This window comes from Amphiprion ocellaris, chromosome 11 (assembly GCF_022539595.1).
Source record: "Amphiprion ocellaris isolate individual 3 ecotype Okinawa chromosome 11, ASM2253959v1, whole genome shotgun sequence".
Lineage (NCBI taxonomy): Eukaryota > Metazoa > Chordata > Actinopteri > Pomacentridae > Amphiprion > Amphiprion ocellaris.
The window spans coordinates 33,283,156-33,305,657 of record NC_072776.1 but is presented as its reverse complement, the minus strand read 5'-3'; the positions used below and the strand labels follow the sequence as shown (position 1 = coordinate 33,305,657).

The 22,502-nt window shown below is 41.0% G+C and overlaps 1 protein-coding gene across 2 annotated transcripts in view; it reads left to right on the top strand.

Annotated features, from left to right (window-relative positions):
- Nucleotides 1–21,858, top strand: part of gtdc1 (glycosyltransferase-like domain containing 1) — a 42,679-nt gene extending 20,821 nt beyond the window's left edge. The window contains exons 5-10 of one of the 2 annotated variants that reach the window (XM_055015624.1): nt 5,934–6,137; nt 12,889–12,998; nt 15,004–15,148; nt 19,005–19,075; nt 19,167–19,258; nt 20,923–21,858. In XM_055015624.1, the coding sequence (XP_054871599.1) occupies nt 5,934–6,137; nt 12,889–12,998; nt 15,004–15,148; nt 19,005–19,075; nt 19,167–19,258; nt 20,923–20,997 (697 nt within the window). In that variant the 3' untranslated portion in view covers nt 20,998–21,858. The remainder of the gene's footprint in view (nt 1–5,933; nt 6,138–12,888; nt 12,999–15,003; nt 15,149–19,004; nt 19,076–19,166; nt 19,259–20,922) is intronic. The other variant, XM_055015625.1, reaches the window with a different exon arrangement.
- Nucleotides 21,859–22,502: the final 644 nt, after the last annotated feature.

The window sequence follows — 22,502 nt, the reverse complement described above, 5'->3', positions numbered from 1 at the left end:
GGGAAAGATGCCAGAGTGATGCCAGCAGTGCTGTCAGATTCAGCCTGCAGGTACTCTGACCTCCAGCGTTACTGAATACGAGCTGATCAGACGGTAAAGAAACGTCTCTGCTGGTTTCCTTCTCAGAATGTTCAAGAAAAGTCTGCAACAAAACACACCCCAGGATTTAAATCTAACTAAAGTTTACGCTTAAGTTCACCTGTTTGATCAAGAGCTCTAAACCAAGACTGAAGAACAAATATGAAGGAACCAGTTCCTCCAGTTGGACCAGGTTATAGACTGGGACCTTCAGCTGGACCAGGTTGTAGACTGGGACCTTCAGTTGGACCAGGTTATAGACTGGGACCTTCAGTTGGACCAGGTTATAGACTGGGACCTTCAGCTGGACCAGGTTATAGACTGGGACCTTCAGTGGAACCAGGTTTGAAACTGTATCGTTTAATGGGATCAGGTTATAGACTTGAACCTTCAATGAGACCAGTTTAGAAACTGTGACCTTCAATGGGACCAGGTTATAGACTGGAAATTTCAGTGGGACCAAGTTGTAGACTGGGATCTTTAGTGGGACCAGATTATTGACTGAGACCTTCCATAGACCATGACTTTAAATGGGATCAGACTGGAACCTTCAGTGGAACCAGGTTATAGACTGGAACTTCAATCAGACCAGGTTCTAGACTGGAACCTTAAATGGGACCCAGACAATTGGGATCCCACCTTGAGGCCCCAGACTTCAACGGGTCCCACTGAATGGAATCCACTGAAGTCTGGGGTCTTCATTGGGACCAAGTTATAGAATTAGACCTTCAATGGGAAAGGGTTGGAAACTGTGACCATAAATGAGACTGGATTATAGACCGGGACCCTCAATGGGACCAGGCTATAGACTGGGACCTTCAATCAGACCAGGCTGTAGAATGGGACCAGGTTATAGACAGGGACCTTCCATAGGCCAGGACCATAAATGGGACCAGGTTATAGACTGGAACCTTTAATGGAACCAGGATGGAAACTGTAACCGTTACTGGGACAGTTTATAGACTGGCACCCTTCATATTAATGTTAATTTATGAGTTTCTTAATTACTCAATTAAATGCTTTAAAGAGATAAAAATGTGTCATAGTTTAAGGAGAAAATTTCAGCTAAGAGTTAAGATACACTTTATCGATCTTGCTCCTGTAAAATTTATATATTACAACAGCAAGACACAGATGAAGCACTGAGGAAGTGGAGCAGTAATTACAGAAGTACAATATGATTAGAAATAAGGATCTAGTAAAGGTGATGGATAATGTAGTAAAACACTTCTGTTATTGCAGAAACGTTACTGAGAGAAAAGACCAGTTTTAATGTGATATTATTGTAAATTAAGAGCTGTATTTTGTTGTTAATCTGGAAGAGCTGTAAAGAGAGACCACAGTTTTACATTTTGTTGGTGGGTTATACGGAAGCAAACAGTGTTTCATGATGTTTTTACACTTAAAGCGTTATAGAGAGCTGATTAATTGATTATTAGTTGTGCTGAAAATGATGAGTAGTTGAGTTTTTGGACTGCGTTCCTGTTAGAAAACATCGGCTAGTGATTAGTTTTTCCTGATTCTACATTTGGCTTCAGGCTGCAGGTTGTTTCTGAGGTGAAGAAAAGCTGCAGCAGAAAACAAACGGTGTCTTTTTGTGTTTTGTGGAGGCGGTGTGTGAATGCTGCCAGGCCTCTTTGGCCTCTTTGTGGTCGCCATGTTTGCGGTATCCATCTATCAATCGGCCTTTGAGCGGCGGGCTGCTGTAATTGAATAGTGATTGACCCGAGGCAGCAGAGACCTGCAGCGGGACACAAAGACGTCACATCCATCACGGCGAGCAGCGGGACGCCGACTTCTCCACGAGTATTGTCGCAGTGAAATCGGATCAATGAGGACGCCACGTGATCAGCAGGTGTCTGAGAGCCTCCAGCTTTTCTTCTTCTCTGCTGCTTTTTTGTGCAGCTGCTGGTCATCAGGTGGCGAACTGCAGGCGGCGACCTGATTCCTAATGAGGGAGGATTTGTTGCTCTCAGAAATATCAGCTGTAAACAAGTTTATAGTTACAGTCCTGCTTTGGGAGGAAGACTCGGGTTTTAGCTGCAGCTGAATGATTATTTCCACTCTGGATTCATCTGTTGATTGTCTTCTGGATGAATCAGTCAGCTGTTTGGTCTCTAAAATGATAGAAAACTGTGAAAAATGTCGAGTGTTTTCTAAAATGTCTTGTTTTGTCCAAAGACAATCAGTTTACTGTGAAAGAGGAGGAAAGAAACCAGAAAATACTCTCATTTAAGAGGATAAAATCTGAGAATTTAGACTTTTATGTTATGGAGAATACTCAGTGAATCGATTATGGAAGCATGGCAGCTGCAGCTCTACATCTGGATCCCAGACAGAGGTAATCTGATGAAAATGAAACTAAAATATAGTCGGCAAAGTAAAATTAAAATAAGAACAGTCACAAACTAAACGATAATGTTAAAAGACAGATGAGTGAACTAATCGATGTTTTAATTCGAAGTGTTAAAATTTGATCAGTTGTACCTGTTGTACTGCTGCTAATTAAAAAAACTTTCCATTTTTATCCCGTCTGAGTCATCGGACGTCAGAAACACATTCATGAACTAAACTCAACAAGTATCAGATGAGAAGCAGCAACAAAAGAGCTTAGACAAACTACCAACATTCAGGAAACATTTATAAAAAGCTCAGCTGATGGAAGATTATGAACATTATTGTTACTTTCAGTCAGAAGTCTTTCATTTTGCTGCTCCAGTTTTAACTGTCATGAACCCTAAAACCTGCCAGTCAGTTTACAACATATGTTTTGTTTTAATAATCACCAAAATGACACCATTTATCAGTCAGAAACCGTAAAAACATTAGAATTGAGACGGTTGCACCTGAAGGAGGACGATTGTGTCTGAAGGAGGACGGTACCTCTTAAAGGGGAATAGTTGCATCTAAAAGGGGGGACGGTTGTGTCTAATGTGTGGTGGTTGCATCGAAAGGAGAATGTTGCATTTAAATGACTGTATAGGTTGTGCCTGAAGTGGAATGGTTGTGTCTAAAGGTGGACAATTGTGTCTGAAGGGGGACAGTTTCTCCGAAAGAGGGACGGTTGGCCCTAAAGGGGGATTGCTGTGTCTAACTGTGGACAGTTGTGTCTACAGGGGGACAGTTGCGTGTAAAGGGGGCCGCTTGTGTCTAAAGGGGGTCTGTTTCATCACATCGGTACTGGACGGTTGCGCCTAAAGGAACGTGCAGCAACGGGAATGGTTGAGTTTCAAGGGGGGGGGACTGTTACTTCTAAAGGGGGACAGTTACTTCTAAAGGGGGACAGTTACTTCTGAAGGAGGACCGTTGCTTCTAAAGGGGGACAGTTACTTCTAAAGGAGGACCGTTGCTTCTAAAGGGGGACAGTTACTTCTAAAGGAGGACCGTTACTTCTAAAGGAGGACCGTTACTTCTAAAGGAGGACCGTTACTTCTAAAGGGGGACAGTTACTTCTAAAGGAGGACAGTTACTTCTAAAGGAGGACCGTTGCTTCTAAAGGGGGACCGTTACTTCTAAAGGGGGACCGTTACTTCTAAAGGAGGACCGTTACTTCTAAAGGAGGACCGTTACTTCTAAAGGGGGACAGTTACTTCTAAAGGAGGACCGTTACTTCTAAAGGAGGACCGTTACTTCTAAAGGAGGACCGTTACTTCTAAAGGGGGACAGTTACTTCTAAAGGAGGACAGTTACTTCTAAAGGAGGACCGTTGCTTCTAAAGGGGGACCGTTACTTCTAAAGGGGGACAGTTACTTCTAAAGGAGGACAGTTACTTCTAAAGGAGGACCGTTACTTCTAAAGGGGGACCGTTACTTCTAAAGGAGGACAGTTACTTCTAAAGGAGGACCGTTACTTCTAAAGGGGGACCGTTACTTCTAAAGGGGGACAGTTACTTCTAAAGGAGGACCATTGCTTCTAAAGGGGGACCGTTGCTTCTAAAGGGGGACAGTTACTTCTAAAGGAGGACCGTTACTTCTAAAGGAGGACCGTTGCTTCTAAAGGGGGACAGTTACTTCTAAAGGGGGACAGTTACTTCTAAAGGGGGACAGTTACTTCTAAAGGAGGACCGTTACTTCTAAAGGGGGACAGTTACTTCTAAAGGAGGACCGTTACTTCTAAAGGAGGACCGTTACTTCTAAAGGAGGACCGTTACTTCTAAAGGTAGTCGGTTTTGTTCCTCCCAGCTTCAGGCTGAGATTCTGTCCACACAGTAACTGAGCTGCAGTGAATTGTGACCTTCATGTTTAATCAGAGGTGATGTCATCATTCCGATCAGGCTTTATCAATAACTTCATCCCTCCTCCTCCTCTTGTTTTTATTGGCTCCAGTCAAACAACTAATTTATAAAATGGATCGTTGAATGTAGTTTCCCATAAGAAGGAAGCACAAACAGAGCTGAGGCTGGAGCCAAGCAGAGGACCGTCCACTGATGTTTGTCCATCCTGACGGAGTTTTACTGCAGAATTTTACTCGTAAAACTTCTGTTTTTGTAGTTGTTTAATACTGAATAAGAACAATGACTGCAGAGTTCACCAAATTAGCTGATTTGGACTGAAAATTTCCCCTTTTTAAAAACTCTAGTATTTGATGTTTAACTGACCTTTTAAGAAGTATTTAAAGGGGGTGATCAATACACCTGTAAGTTTTCTATTTTATTGCTTTTCAGTATTGAATCATGGTCAATTCAGTTGTTAGTCTTTTGAGAAGAAGTTCCAGAGATTCTTTCATGTCAAAACAAAAACAGATTTCAATTTATGTCAATTAAAATGTATAGTCAATTAATTTAAAATATCAAATGATTGCATAAGTATTCAACCCTTCACTTAATTCAACACAGGTGCAGCCAGTTTATGCTAGAAGTCCCACAGTTAATGAAGTGAAGATCACCTGAGGTCAGTGAATCTGAGTGATTGTAGAATAAAGACTCCTATATCTGGTAGGTCCAGTCTCTGGTGGATCAGAACTCCTGGATAGAACTACACTATGAAGACTAAAGAACACTCCAAGAAACTCTGAGAAAAGGTTGTTGAAAAGCATCAGTCAGGATGATACAAGAACATTTCCAAGTTCCTGAAGATCTCCTGGAGTCCAGTTAAATCCATCATTTAGATATGGAAGGAAGATGGAACATTAATAAATCTGACTAGAGCAGGACGTCCTCAAAAACTGAGACTGAGAAGAAAGAGACTAGAGAGGGAGGCCACCAAGACTCCTATGACTCCTCTGAAGGAGAAAGAGACTAGAGAGGGAGGCCACCAAGACTCCTATGACTCCTCTGAAGGAGTTCCAGCTTCAGCAGCTGAGATGTTAGAGACTGTTCATCCAATAACTGTTGTCTGTTCTTCACCAGTCAAAGCTTTATAGAGACAAAGAGAAAGACTCTGTTGGTAAAAGCTCCAACTAAATCTGGACTAGAGTTCACCAGAAGAGATGTGGAGACTCTGAAGACACCTGGAAGAAGGTTCTTTGGTCTGAGGAGACCAGAATGGAGCTTTATGTCCGTCAGATTAAATGCTATTTGAACATCATAACAAACACACCATCCCTATGGTGAAGCATGGTGGTGGCAGCATCATAATGTGGGAATTCACATTCAGTAACTGCAACCAAAGGTGCATCTACTAAATGCTGACTTGGAGGGTGAAAACGTGTGCAATCACTTATTTTACATTCAATATTTGTAGTTAATTGACATTATTTTAAAGAAATCTGTTGTCATTTTGACAAAAAAGAATCTTTCTCTGTAAATTACAGTTCAGAGATGTTTTGGGTTCTTAACGAGTGTTCAAGAGCTTTTAGAAGTGTTTCTGCTGCAGAAATGTTGTTGCAAGTGATGACCTGCTTTTTATTTATTTCAGGCTGCTCCCCAAACACAAACTCCTCCGCTGGAGCGCAAATGTCAATGATCAGAAACCTGTTAGTGACCAGGATCCACATCAGTCCACATATGAACCCACTACAGATCCACTTCAGTCCACATCTGGACCCACTAGAGACCTGGACCCTGCTGGTGAAGCTGCAGACCAGGTGAAGCCTCTGCACATTGTGTGGCCTCACAGGTGGTGAGTTAGAGTTTTGTCATCAGACGAGTTCAGTCGACACAAACTGAATCAGCTGCAACATATTTTACTGTTTTATGACAGAGAAGAGGGAGATTTGAAGTCTGAATATTTGAAACAGAAGTCAGCATTTCACAAACACAAAGGATTGTCAGTTGTTAATAATCTTCAGAAAATCATAGCACATGTTCATACTTAGATTATTTGTTGAGAATAGAATCCGTTTACAATAGTTATAATGTGATGAAAATAACTGTGGACTGTTGATGCTAGTAAAAAAAAGAACGTTTATAGTAACGCAATTTGAACCGCAGTGTCAGGTTGTGGTTTAAGTTTGGTTTACAGTGTCAGATTGTGGTTTAAGTTGTATTACAGTGTCAGGTTGTGGTTTTGCGTCACAGTGTCAGGTTGCAGTTTAAGTTGCACTATAGTGTCAGGCTGCGGTTTAAGTTGTGCTACAATGTCAGATTGTGGGTTATCTTGCATTACTGTGCCAGATTGTAGTGTAAATTGCGTTACTGTACCAGATTTGCAGTGTAAATTGCGTTACAGTGTGAGGTTGTGGTGCACGGCCTCGGCCTCACCTTGTGTTGTATCAGTAACAAAGCAGCGCGCTGTAATCTGCTGCGAGCGGACAAACACAGATGGATTACGGCTGCAGCCGCGAGCTGCCGGCTGTGATTCTGAAATGAGGATTTCCACAGAGCCTTCTGTTAATCTCTGATTGAAGCTGCATCTCATCAGGTTTTGGGTTTAATCTGTGGGTGGCCTGGATCCTCAGATTACAGCCCGTCTTACTGCTGCTGCTGCTGCTGCTGTGGGGTGAACAGCTGTTTCAGGTGTAGCTGCTGCAGCACCGGAGCCGGTTGGTAAATCTGTGGAGCTTTGTGTTGATCAGGATCAGCTTTTACCTCCAGAGGACTGAAGTCTGATTAGAAACAAACAAACAGCAGATTACACAGTTTAACATGACGGGGCGCTGATACCTGCTGATGCTCCACCAGAGTCCAGGCCAATACCACAGGCAGCTATATATAGTATCAGTCAGTTTATACATAATATCAGTCAGTTTATAGATATCAGTCAGTTTATACATAATATCAGTCAGTTTATAGATATCAGTCAGTTTATACATAATATCTGTCAGTTTATAGATATCAGTCAGTTTATACATAATATCTGTCAGTTTATAGATATCAGTCAGTTTATACATAATATCAGTCAGTTTATAGATAATATAAAGTCCTCTGAAAGTGCTGAGTCAAGACAAGTCCCGAGTTCGTTGTAGGTCACGAGTCATGGCAAGTCTTTACTCCTTTGTAAGTACCAAGTCTTCTGCAGAGCATGAGTCCTAATAATTCCACAGTCCTCGACAAATCCCAGGTCATGACACATCAAATACCAACTCCTTTGCCTCTACAAGTCCAGAGTTATGACAAGTCCCAAGTTATCTGCAGGTCCTGAGTCATGACAAGTCCTGTGTTTTATGCAAGTCTTGAATCTTCACCAAGTCCAGAGTCATGGCAAGTCCAAAGTTATGTGTAGTTCCCCAGTTATAACAAGTCCAGAGACCTCTGCAAGGCAATTCTGAAGTCATCTGCGAGTCCCAAGTCCTCCATAAGTCCTGAGCCATGAGTCCAGAGTCCTCTACAAGTCCAGAATCTTCTGCCAGACACAAGTCATTACAAGGTCAGGGACTTCTGCAGGTCTCAAGGTATCACAAGTTCCTGCTCCTCTCCGAGTCCTGAAACTAATGCAAATTTGAAGTCATCTGCAAGTCCCAAGTCCTCCATAAATCCCAAGTCATGCCAAGTCCAAAGACCTCTTCAAGTCATGAAACTTCTGCAAGTTCCAGGTCATCCAGAAGTCCCAAGTTGTGACAAGTGTAGAGTCCTCTGCAAGACTCACATCATGACTAGTCAAGTACAAACTCGTCTGCCTCTACAAGTCCACAGTCATTTACAAGACCATTACTACAAATAATGGTCCCAACTTATGACAACTCATGAGTACTGTGCTAGTTCTGAATCCTCAACAAGTCCCAACTCAAGTCTTTTTTGAGTCCTGAGTAGAGGTCGACCGATATGGGATTTTCAAAGGCCGATGCCGATACAGATTTTTTAAAAAAATTTTCAGCCGATGGCCGATATCTAAAGCTGATTGTAGAAGCCAATTTTTAAGGCCGATATCCTTTTTTTTTTTTTTTTAAGCACATCAATTACAAAAGGCAATTTAAACACTAAAAGTATATACATGTATATATTACAAATTAAATACACTGCATTTTCTCTCTTACCAAGAAACAAATCTCTTACCTGTTTTTTTTTTTTTACCAAATAAGCAGGTGTGGAGCGAGGCTTGTTGTTGCCTGGCTCACTCGCTCCGCTCATGCTCCGCTCTCTGAGTGCCGGGGGTCCTTCTAAGGGAAAAGCGGTCGCGGCAGCTGCCCGTACGGGTGCCTGATCACAAATCGGCTTTCTATTTGGCCGATGGCCGATATTGAAAAAAGTCCATATATCGGCCCAAAATATCGGCCGGCCGATATATCAGTTGACCTCTAGTCCTGAGTCTTCTGCAGGTCACCAACCAATTAGTGAAAATGAGTGAGTCCCAAAGAGCAAGACACAAACGGATGGAAACGAGACACAAAATGACCACACATGTACCTCAATAAGAGTCTTGCAGATTTTTCTTCTTTCCCAACATGAGGTTCTAGTTGAAGGTTCTCTGTTTGGACTCAGTTCTGGAGATTCATCACAGATACAGAGCAGGACTTCCAGGGAGAATGTTACAGGAGCTCTGGGAGCTGAGCATCACTGTACCAGGACACACTTATCAGGGACGGAGGTTTCATTGAACTGAGTTTTCTGAACTTACTAACCAAAAGAACCTGGATTCCAGGCTTCACCTCAGAGCAGATCTTTACGTTGCTTCATAGATGGATGCGTCATGTAGTTCCTGTTTATTTTTCATCTGAGTCTTTACAGGGTTCCGTCACTTTTCTCTCTTTTACTTGCGTAAACTGTCACTGAGTGTTAACATGTTTAGATTTTTTTTTTGTCGAGTGTTTGACGGTAAAATGTGTTTCGGTTATTTTACACTCAGTCTGTGTGTTAATGAGCTCGGCCTCGGTTTTGTGGTTTTCACACTCACATTGTGAGTCTCAGTAAATACTGTTTGAATTTTAAAACGCACCTCTTGGGTTCAACATGAAGCAGAATTTTTAATCACTCATCTGTAAATGAGACCAACGGAGTTTCTTCTTCTGGTTCCTGATGCATATTAATGAGCACGCTGGCCTCCAACGAGCATGCTCAGTGCTTCACGCAGCGTATCTGCTCTGATTCTCACTCGAGTTCATGTGGATTCATCTGGGAGCTCAGCAAGGAGGAGGATGAGGATAATATTAAGGGTGAAGATTGTGATGATGAGTCTGTTTGTCTCATTAAGATTTTCTGACATTAATTACTCGATTTGCTTATTGAAAATTCAGCTTTATATGAAATAGGGCTGCTGCTAACAACTATCTTGATTGTTAAATAATCAAGTATTCAGACTATGAATAGCATGGTTGCTGCTCAAAGACACACAAACTGACTAAAAAAAGACACAAAATGGCTGAAAAGTGACACAAATTTACTAACGTAGACACAAAACAACCACAAATAGACACAATTACTAAACAAAGACATTAAATGACTAAAATGAGACACAAAACAGCATAAAAGTGATACATATGGACTATAGTAGACAAAAAAACACAAAAAGACACAAAATTACTAAAGAAAGACACAAAACGGCTAAAAAGCGACAAAAAATGAATGAAAAAGACACAAAATGACTGAAAAGTGACACAAAACGACTGAAAAAGACACAAAATGACTGAAAAGTAACACATATTGACTAAAACTGACATAAAACAACCACAAAGAGACACAAAATTACCAAGCAGACAAAATGACTGAAAACAGATACAACCTGCCTAAAAAGGAGACACAAAATGGCTAAAAAAGGCAGAAAATAGCTAAAAAGTTATACAAAATGACTGAAAACAGACACAAAATGGCTGATAACAGACAAAACATGACTGAAAAGTGACACATATTGGCTAAAGTAGACACAAAACAACACAAAGAGACACAAAATTACCAAGCAAAGACATAAAATGAATGAAAAGAGACACAAAATAGCTGACAACAGACACAAAATTAAATCTTGTGACTCACTAAAGACAAATTAATTCAGTGAGGCCTATTATTTACACCATTCATCATTCAGATTCTTAACTACAAAACTGTAAATCCTGAGGTCTTCAAATATCCGGTCTCCTGTCTCATGTGAGGAGCTGGAACGGGAAGTTTTCCCAGGAGTTTGTGATGGTTTCAGGTTGTGTGTTCAGGGTTGAATCTGTGTTTGAACTGTGTTAATGTGAACATGTGGTTCATGCTGTTAATTACCAGCGTTGGAGGGGGAGGACGGGGGAGGACAGCTTCCCCGTTATCTCCCCCTCTCTCAGTCTTTGTCCTCTCCTGTATCAGCGCTCAGGGATGGAGGATTGGTGGCTCACAGAAGGAGTTAAAAAGGTTGCGGGGAAATGAGGGAATTATCTCAGTGTCTGCGGGGAGTTCGAGCCGCGAATGAGAAGAAATAATCTGCTTGCTAATACGTCACCTTAGGAAATCACCGCTCCGCCGTTTGACCTTCACACCGCTGCTCACGGCTTCAGAAGCGATCAGGTGGAGTCGGGTCGGACCACCAACACCTGAACACCGGTTTTTTATTATTAGCAGTTTAGCGTCTCCTTGACTTCGCTTAAATAAAGGTAAAATACCCCAGAAATAGAGTCATATAATCTTCACACTGCAGAGTTTCTGTTAAAACTGTTAATAAACCTGCAGAGCGACAAACTCTGAGACGTTTTATAATAAAGTTTACAGTCCAGCAGAAGGTAATAAATGATGTTTCTGTTCTTTAATTAGAAAATACAAACTTGCATTTGTCTGATTAGTGGAATTAGTGACATGTAGATGGTAATTTACACAAACATTCTTATGTTAATTTGTACGGAAAAATGTTTTGTTGAAGTTTGTATCAAGCAACATTTCTAAAATCTGTCTCAGTATGTGATGTAATTTAAAGTTGTTTAATTTAATTTCTCACTTTGAGTTGTATCTCTTTCTCCACACTTAACTCTCATTTTAGTTTTTTATTAGAATAAGACATTCAGATCTTTCATGTCCAAGTAGCTCAAATTCAGTTTAGTGGAGATTAAACATCCAGATAACAAAGATAAAATATCGATTCTGTGTGAATTCAACATTAAGCTGATTGAGTTAAGCTCCATTGTTTCAGAAATCACAGGAAGCTGCTGCCGCTTTAACTGTTTAATCAGCTGATTCAGTACCAGGTGACTGCAGAACCTTTAACCAGGCAGTGTTTGGTGAAAGATTTCAGTAAAAATTACTTATTTTTATGACTTAAATGCAGAACTTTACTCAGAAACATTCAATTTTTACATTTCAAATCAAGCAGGGAGATTTTGAGCTCTCGAATGCAACTTCTGTCATTTTATATGAAACCTAAAGAATTTTCTTTACCAATATTCAACAATCACTACATAGACAATTAGCATTAGTCGCATAAATGGACCAGTCATCTTGTTTTGAAAACTTGAGCTCTGGTTGGAGGTCATTAACGACCACAGAAGTCTTTGTCATGGTGCCCGTTTACTAGCTAAACTCCCACAATCCTCTCGGCTTGCCAACATAATCTGCTCATAGTCTGAATGAAGCTCCACCTAGTGGAACAACCAGGTACTACAGCTGATCTGCAATACAATTTCTGACATGCATGACTTTCTTTTCCACCTTATGGGTTCATGTAGTTTATAAATAAATTAACCATAAATCTTTAACATTCCCAGTATAAATTCAACAACTGAAGTATTGGGTGAACCATGAAATCTGTGTTGCCTAAATGACTCTGACTGAAGTGGGGCAAAAAAAATAGATTTTTCAAATATGTACAACATTTTAGTTGAATTGACCTTCAAGTAAACTTTCAAGGGTCATACAAGCAAATGAAAGGTCTCATTTTTACCTACTTTTGACACCAGGATAATCTTCTAGACACGATTCCTTCTACTGCAAACTTATTTTCCAGTATAAGGATACTGTAACATTTACAAAATGTAAAATATGAGATTCTAATTCTTGGAGTGACAAAAGAAAAGCGTTGGATAGTAAGATCACTCTGTTAACAATTGGAGGAAGGAACCACAACAAACGGTACACCCACAACCATGTACTACAGCTGATCTACAATACTTGAAGTGTGTATTATCTAAGAAAATGTTTCAACCTTTTGTTTAAATCTGCTGTCACATGTCAGAATGGAGGAGAATAAGCTGAGTAAGGAAATATGACTTAAAAATGCCAGCTCTGGTTGGAGGTCATTACCTACCACAGAAGTCTTTGTCATGGTGCCCCTTTACCAGCTAAACCCCCACAATGCTCTCTGCTTGCCAACATAAACTGTCTGTAGTCTAAGTGACGCCTCCTTTGGTCTCTACAGTATTAAACAGTAAGAGGCTCCACCTGGTGGAACAGTCAGGTACTACAGCTAATTTCTGATACATTTTCTGCATCTGCTGCCTTATTGGTTAATATATTTTTAATTGGTCAAACTGACAACAATTAATCCATCTTTGTGAGACCCTCATGCTTCTGCTCAGAACTGATGTGTCTGTTTATAGGGAACATGACAAAAACCCTGAGCTGTTCTTCAACACTCTGCTGAAACTGAAGGAGAGACGACTGGACTTCCATCTGTCGGTGCTTGGAGAGACGTTCACCGACGTACCAGGTAAAAACATATGAAATGCACAGATATAACACACACTCACACATCAAACACACAAATATAACACACACCCAAACACCAAACACACACATGTTAAACACATACACGCCAAACATTAACACGTGTTACACACATGTTTAAAATCTCTTTGTTGAAGTTCCTGCTTAGGTTCTTCCAACTGGAACTCTTTCATTGGTCTATAATTGTCATCTTCCTGTAGCATCATCCAGCTTCTTAGTTTAGTTTAAATTTAGTTTTAGTGTCTAAAATGACCCAAACACAGTGAAAATGAGACTTGAGTCAAAAAATCATCTCCTACCTCCAAATGTGGACGTTGTTTCTCTTTGTAAATGCTAAATCGCAGCTCCACAGCTATTTTAAAGGGGCAATACGGTGTCTGCTGAGCTAGTAGAAGGTGGAGGTGGTTTCTACCTGTATTTGTGTAGGAGAATGATGTGCACTGACAACATCCTCATCAGGTTGGTGATGTGAACTTTTTCAGGATCGACCCCCAATCAGTCCTTTATATCTGTGGGTTGAATCCAACTTAACTTTGACATTAAACTAACAGTTACTGGAAATAAATGTGGAGTAGGACCTTTGTTCTCCCCCTGAAAATGATGACTCTACAGATGGTTCCTGTGGTTAGAGGAGACAGAAGGTTTTATGCATGAAGGTCCAGGACACACTAAAATTACACTAAAAGTAGTTCTACAGGGATCCTTCTGTGGTTAGAACTCATAAAGAGGCTCAGATCCCCTTAAATTGATTTAAAAAGGTTCTACCATGATGTCCCTGAAGTTGGAACAAGCACAAATGTTAGGGCCAGCTAATACAATCCTAAAAGAAGTTCTACAGTTACTGTTCCTACAGTTAGAACACTGGAAAGTTCAGGCTACCCTAAAGGGATCCTGAAAGAGGCTCTACAGAGATGTTTCTAAGGGTGGAACAGAAACGGAGGTTTAGGTGGCCCTGAAATGATCCTGAAAGAGGTTCTACAAGGACGGTACCTGTGGTCAAAGCATTTATGACAGTAGAGGCCACACTCATATTACCCTGAAAATAGTTCTACAGGGAAGTTTCTGAGGTCAGAACAAACAGTAAAGATCAGACCACCCTAAGATGACCCTAAGAGAGGTTCTACAAGGATGGTTCCTGCAGTCAGAACACTAAAAGGTTCAGGCCACCAAAAATGATCCTAAAAACGGTTCTTACAGAGATGTTTCTGAGGTCAGAACAAATATAAATGTTCAGGCCGCCCTAAGACGAGCCTAACAGAGGTTCTACAGGGACGGTTCCTGTAGTCAGAACATGCATAAAGGTTCAGGTCACCTTCCAATGGCCAGCAATTTCCTGCAGTAAGAAAGAGCCTCATCTGTCCGGTTAGTTATTCAGGCGCTTCCTCACCACGTGAATCCACGTCTCTTTATTCAAGATATTCATACAGAACATCTGAATGTTGAGAACCATGGAGCTCACCTGTTCCTTACGTCCTGTTTAGTTCTTGTTGGTTCCCAGCAGAAGGTTGTTGGTTGTGTGAGAGCAGCTCTGTCCTCAGTTTCAGGTGAATAATCCCCTACAGGTCAGGGTTCTGTGCTGCCTCACCGAGGATGCCGTTTAATCGATGGTATCATCAGCTGATGATGCGATAATGAGCATGTGTGTGTTTTAAGGTAATGATCAGACACACTCCGAGATATTGAGGCGTGAAGTTTTAGTGTGGCACAAACTGCCGGCTGTAAATCAGCTTCACGAGCGCGGCCAGGCAATCACATTAGGATGACTTTAATGACTTTGATTTTGTTAATAGGGTCACAGTATTGATTCTGTTCACCTGCTGCAGAGCTACTGCCACAAACTCTGCTCTCTCAGATTCATAATATTAATAATTAACCGACAGAACGTCTGCACACTTAATCTGCTGCCTTTAATCTTCAGCAGCAGCTCCTGTTCCTCTTTACAGTTAACTACTTTCAGATTAAAGTTCATTGTGTTTCTCCTCCTGCAGAGATCTTCTCTGAGGCCAGACGTTTGCTGGACTCCCACATCCTGAACTGGGGTTACCTGTCCAGTAAGGACGACTACCTCCAGGTGTTGTGTCAGGCCGACGTCGTCGTCTCCACCGCCAACCACGAGTTCTTTGGTGTCGCCATGTGAGTCCATCACTTCTAGTTTCATTCACCACTAAGAACACACACAGTATTCAGCCATCATGGTTCTGATGTTTACAGACATTTTCACCAAAATCTCAGAGTTTGGACAAGTTTAAAGTTTTTTTGAAATATTTATAAATAATTTTGGACCATTTTGTGTCATTTTTGACTTTTTTGCCATTTTGGAAAACTGTTGAGTCATTTTGGACATATTTTCATTTGGAACCATTTTTGCGTAGTTTTGACAGATTTTCTGTGATTTTGGACTATTTTAAAGTTATTTTGGACATAAATATAGTCTCTGGTTGGTATTTAACCATCTTTTGAGGCTCTACCATCAGTAGAATCTGATGTGTGCCAAGTATGACAAGACAAGGTTCCAGTTTTTAGATATTTGGACATGTCAAAATGCAGATGAGTCCATTTGGGCAATTTTTAAGTCAATTTGGACCATTTTTGAGTAGTTTCAGATGAACTTGAAGTCAATTTGAACAAATCTTCAGTCATTTGGGACAAGTTTTAAGTTATTTTGGACAAAATAGCTTTCAATAGATATAAATTATCAAATGGCTTCAATACGTTTTTAATTCTTAGTCCTCCTTGGAAAAAAGTGCAAAATGTTCATCTGAGGGTGGTATTGTGTCCCCAGAAAGTTCCTGTAATGTAAGTGTGTGTGTATATATATGTATATATATATATATATATATATATATATATATATATATATATATATATATACACACACACATATGGATGGATCCATATTTCCTACTAAAAATACAGCCTTTGGTCGAGACATTTCACCAACTATTGAGACTGATATCAGTAGAATCTGATGTGTGCTAAGTATGACAAGACAAGGTTCCAGTTTTGATATTTTGATAACATAATGGTAATGATTTCATTGGTAGGAGACAAAAGCTGGTGTTCATAGGGGTCTATTTGGTGTCATTATATGTGCAAAGTTACAAGCTGCTTCCATGTCATCTTCATGTTGAAATCTAACAGCATTTGAGGCTAAATTTGCCTCAAAGTTAATCCAGAGTGGACCAATTTTGGGCATTTTTTTAAAATTTAGGATGGGTTTTCAGCACATATTGTTGAGTAGTTTTAGACAGATTTTCATGTGTGTTAAAGGCTGCAAGACAAGGTTTCAGTTTTTAGATAATTTGACAAAATAGTGATGTGGCTTCATTGGTAGGAGACAAAATCTGGTGTTCACATTGGTCTATATGTTGGTATTATATGTGCAAAGTTACAAGCTGCTTCTGTGTTGTTTTCATGTTGGAATTTAACAACATATAAGACTCTCTGTCTGAAATTTCTTCCAAAATCGATAAATGCAGCAGCATTTTTCCTGAATTCTGTCCAAACACACTCACAGAAAAAATAATTACTTTTATAAGGCTGAGTATTTTTTATTGGTATCAAGGCTAATATTTTTTTATTCCATCAAATGATGAAGATCTGCAGAGAATAGATTGTTCTAATTAAAACAAAATACAGGATGAATAGGTGGTCCTCGTAATGACCAAATAAGATCAAATGATCACCTCAGCCTTCAGTCAGGTGGTCTCTTCACATCAGAGACTCTGAAAGCAGCAGAGTCCAGCAGAGTCCTGCAGGTAAACTGAGACTTCAGTCACCTGAACAGCTTTGGCTCTGATCAGGTGGACCTGAGCTGCAGGCCGAACAGCGGCGGCCAATCAGACGCCACGCTTTGTGAGCAGCAGCCAATCGCGTGGCTCCATCTGATCTCCACCTGATTCATGTCTGGGCTCGGTTTGTAGGCGACGTTTCTTATTGATCTGCGAGGAGTCGAGGCCACAAGCACAAACACCGTCGAGTCTGCAGGAAAAACAAGCAACTGCACAGAAGAACAAAGTGGGGTCCAGCGGTCTGAGCAGAGTTCCAGCTCGACTTCTTCAGCTCACCTTCAAACTGAGCCTTCAAAGCTGCACGGCTGTCTGACTGGAGCAACAACGGTCGCGCTGCTACGCTACTCAGAAAAGCTGTTTCCATCTGCCGTGAAGTTCACAAATTCTGTTTATAAAAGAAAAAAGTTTGAGAGAAGAATGAGGATGTATTTGTAAATGCTGTGGCGTCTATTAGCTTTTTCTGATAAGATGGTTTGAAGTGTGGTTAAAAATGTGTCACAGAAAAATGGCAAGAGAAGCTAGCAGACAGTGAAGCTAATGGCCAGGTGCTAACAGACAGTGAAGGTAACAGATAGAGAAGCTAACAGACAGTGAAGCTAATCGACAAAAGCTAACAGACAGTAAAGCTAACAATTATAGAAGCTAACAGACAGTGAAGCTAATGGACAAAGGCTAACAGACAGTGAAGCTAACAGATAGAGAGGCTAACAGACAGTGAAGCTAAAAGAGAGTGGAGCTATCAGACAGTGAATCTAACAGACAGTGAAGTTAACAGACAGTGAAGCTAAAAAACGGGCTAACAGTCAGGAGCTAACAGACAGTGAAGCTAACAGTATAAAATGACTGAAGGTGTTAGCGGTATCTGCAGTGCCTGTCGACCTCTCACTGTTCCACTCTGCTAATGAATCCTGAGCTAATTATACTCAGAGAAAAGAAGAAGGAGAAGGTTTTCCTGAGGGAGTGTTGGTGTGTTTGTGTTTGTCTTTGATCCAGAGCCAGCAGGGACCAGGACCGACCCCCCCACGGCGCTCTGCTGGTCCTCATCTCAGCTCTGGTTGTACAAACACTCTGATTATCCAGGTTTATATGGAGAAATGTGGACTTCAAATGGTTCTGTTTTAAAACCGACTTCTGTGGGAGGCCATCACAACATGGAGCTGTAATGCTACATACTAGCAGGCTAACATGCTAAATAGTAGCACTGCTAATATGCTAATGTTTTCTCTAAGTCTATGTATGTTTTTGTACTGGTTTTATATTTTAAAATGCTGTTTTTGTGATTTAAACACAGTAGGCACAGCTCAACAAAATAAAAGCACAATTTAAAAATAGCAATAGCAAAATAAAACATCCTTATGATGACAAAATAAAAGCTCCATTTCAACCAAAGTCAACAAAATGCAAGCTCTAATCAAATAAAAGTACTACCTCTAGTCAACATAGTTTTAAAAAATTTAAGCATTTATCACTGACAAAGTAAAAGCCTGACTTGAACTCACGAAATGAACACAATAAAAAAAATTACCTTAGCTTAACAAAATAAAAGCACAAGCTCAGATCAACAAAATAGAAATCCATATATTTAGTTCAGCAAAGTGAAAGCCCAAATTCAGCTCAACAAAATAAGAGCCTCAGCTGTCATCAGTGTATGTAAAGAAAAATTTATGTTGCCGAAATAAAAACCCCGTTCTAGCCAAATTACACTAACCCCAGGTCCAATCAGTAAAATATAAGTGCTTTCTTTTCTTAACAGAATTTAAAGTAAATAAAAGCATTTGGCTTCAGCTTGACAAAATAAAAGCATGACTTGAGCGCAACAAAACAAGAACCCCAGTCTGTCAGAATAAAAGCGTTCAAAGCTATCAGAGGGTCAGTGAGGTAGCTGCTGCTCTGAACTCGTCTATCAAAGTAGGAACAGTAGAACCATGTGTATTTGGGTGGACACTCTGATCCTCATTAATGCTGATCGTGGTTCCATGTGATTAATCCGGGTCATCAGCTGAGTTTGTTGACGCCCTGCAGCCACGATGGAGTCATCGAGTCCGGTTACACATCGCATAATTACATCTGAGATGAACTGCCTGCAAACATTTACTGAACTGAAGTGACCCCTGAGGAACCAGAACCATCAGAACCAGCAGCATCTCATTCACACTTTAACAGACTTTCACTGTTTATTGTGTTTTAATGTGTTGTAGGTTAGAAGCCGTCCACTGTGGCTGTTATCCTCTGTGTCCGAAGGCGCTGGTGTATCCCGAGATATTTCCAGGTAAACACACCTGGACTGCCTGGACCACTAATGGAGCATGCTACTTGTACTCCACACCTGAGCTGCCTCTTCTTCTCTCTCTTTATTGCAGCACAGTACCTGTACTCCACACCTGAGCAGCTCTGTAAACGACTACAGGGACTCTGCAGGAGGCCCGATGTCGCCCGCAGACACGTCGTCACGGTAACTACACAAACTGAGCCACACATATGCACAAACACTGCACTACATGTCCCACAATGCACCTAGGTACAATTTGTCATCAGATGGTATGATCCATTGGAATTGGAAAAGTCAGGTTTGTTTAAAAATAGTGTCAAGCTCCTGTTAGCTCAAAATTAGCTTCTCAGAAGTTGGGCAAAGTTAGCTTCTAGGTGCTGCTAGCTCAGTTACTTTCTTAGAAGCTAATTCTAAGCTAGCTCTTGGTCCTATTGTGCCTTACAATTAGCTCAGAATTAATTGCAATTGTTTTGTTAGCTTAGATAACATCATAGATTTAGCCTAGAATTAGCTTGAAGGTGCTGTTAGCTCAGAGTTAGCTTCTCAAGTAGATCAAACTTAGCTTCTGGGCACTGCTAGTTCACTTAGTTTGTCAGATGCTAATTCTGGTTGGCTCTAGGTCCTATTAGCTCAGATGTAGCTTCTAGACTCTGTTGACTCAGTTAGCTTCTTACAATTAATTCAGAACTAACGGCAAGCAGCCACTCCAGTTAGCTTCTTAAAGTTATCTCAAAATTAGCTTGAAAGTCGTTAGCTTAGTTAGCTTCTCAAAAGTAGGTCAGACTTTGCTTGTGGGTCCTGCTAGCTCATTTACTTTCTCAGAAGCTAAGCTGAGCCAAGTCTAGGTCCTATTAGCTCAGAGTTAGTGCCTGGACCCTGTTCACTCAGAGTTAGCTCCTTACTATTACCTCAGAATTAACTGCAATTGTTTTGTTAGCATCTTCGCGTTAGCTCAGAATTAGCTTGAAGGTCCTGTTGGCTTAGTTTGCTAAGTTTATAGAATAGGTTTCATGGTCCCGTTCCCTCAAAGTTAGCGTCACAGAGTTAGCTCAGAATTAGCTTCAGGTTCACGTTAGCTAAAAGCTTAGCTTTGTAAAATCAGCTCAAAATAGACTTTAATGTACAGTTAGTGCAATTAATGTCTTAAAGTTAGCACACATTTAGCTTTGAGGTCGTGTTAGCTTGGAGTTCCCTCAGAATTAACATCAGGTTCCTGTTAGCTAAATGTTTGCTTTTAAAGTTAGCTGAGAACATGCTTCAACATACAGTTAGCTGTTAAATTAGAGCTAGGTTCTTTGTCCAGTTAGCTTAGAGTTAGCCTTTAGATCAGGTTAGCTCAGATTTAGCTTCAAGTTTACGTTAGCTAAAAGTTTGCTTTGTAAAATCAGCTCAGAATAGACTTCAACGTGCAGTTAGTGCAATTAATGTCTTAAAGTTAGCACACAATTAGCTTTGAGGTCACATTAGCTTCTTTGAGTTTGGTCAGAAATAGCACAGAGTTTGCTTTCAAGTTAGCTGAGAATTTGCTTCAATGTACGTTTAGCTCAGTATTAGCTTCTAGGTGCTCTCAGCTCAGAGTTAAGTTCTGTGTCCAGTTAGCTTAGAGGTGGCCTCTCAATCCAGTTAGCTGAAAATTAGCTTGTAGCTCCAGGCTAACTAAAGCCATGTGGCTGTAGGGTGAATTGCTCAGTTAGCATGTTAGTTAACAGGGTACAACATGTAAATCTGAGGGTCATAGATTGAAACTACCTGGTTATGAAAGGCTTTTATTTTGTAGGAGAGAAACAGATTAAAACCCGAAGGCTGCTGGTTTACTGCTCCTTTAATTTGTGTTTCTGGTTCTGCAGGTTGACACCTCCTCCTACTCCTGGGCCGCTCTACAACCGAGGTTCCAGACTCTGCTGGCAGCCGAGGGCCTCTGAACGCACCACGGACATCTGGAGGTCCGCTGGTTCAAATTGGTCCGGGTCGTCTCTGAGCTCTGAGTCAAAGTGGTTCTGGACTCTTCATGTCTCCTGAACACAGACTGTTGGTGTTTGGAGGGTTGTGTTGAATCTGTCATGTTTCAGCATCATGTTTAAACACAGATTGGACTGAATTGCCTGGTCCTGGTCTCAGCTCTGGTCCTGGTCTCAGCTCTGGTCCAGTATCATTGGACAAGTTTCAACTCAGTTTTGCATTTAAAGGTTGATTTTTTATCCTTTTTTTAATGATGTCACATTTTCTAAGAGACGACTTTAACAATGAAAACTTTTTTACACGAGTCAAAAATCTGAGTTTTTAAAAATGAAATCAGTCAAAAACGGTTTATTCTGTTTGGATCAAATAAAACATTTGTCTTTGAAAAGAGATTGGAATATATGACCTCAGTGTCCTTAGTAGTAACTACAGCTCTGTCTGAGGTGGAACCTAAAGCTGGCAGAAAGTAGTGAGTCATGTTTATGTTACAGAGACAGCTGCTGGATTGTGGGTAATGGAGTCAGGAATCCTGAACACATCACATTACTGTCTGTTGACCATGAACGCCTCACGCTGTTGTATGTTGAACCTGAACGCATCATTGTATTTTGATCCTCAATGCATCACATTATTGTCTGGTGTCCCTGAAAGCCTCATGCTGTTGTCTGTTGTCCTTGAATGCCTTACACTGATTTTATGTGGACCCTGAATGCCTCACTGTTGTTTATTGTTCTTTAATGCATCACGGAGTAGTCTGTTAAACATGAATACATCACGCTGTTGACTTTTGACCTTGAACGCATAAAACAATTTTCTGTTGTCCATGAACGCCTCACATTTTTGACTGTTGTCCCTGAAAGCTTCCCACTTTTGACTGCTGTCCCTGAATGCATCAAGCTGTTGTTCGTTGACCTTGAACACAACACGCTGTTGTATGCTGACCCGAACACATCACGTTGTTGTACTGTATATTGTCCTGAACGCCTCACACTGTTATTTGCCATCCCTGAACGCATCATGTTGTTGTTTTTCTATCCCTCAATGCATCAAACCATTGTTTGCTGTCCCTCAACGCATCACGCTGTTTACTGTTGTCCCTGAACGCCTCACACTGTTGTCTGTTGTCCCTGAACGCCTCACGCTGTTGTCAGTTGTCCCTGAACGCCTCACGCTGTTGTCCGTTGTCCCTGAACGCCTCACGCTGTTGTCGGTTGTCCCTGAACGCCTCATGCTGTTGTCCGTTGTCCCTGAACGCCTCACGCTGTTGTCGGTTGTCCCTGAATGCCTCACGCTGTTGTACCTAAACGCCTCACACTGTTGTCCCTGAACGCCTCACGCTGTTGTCTGTTGTCTCTGAATACCTCACGCTGTTGTCTGTTGTCCCTGAACGCCTCATGCTGTTGTCCGTTGTCCCTGAACGCCTCACGCTGTTGTCCGTTGTCCCTGAACGCCTCACGCTGTTGTCGGT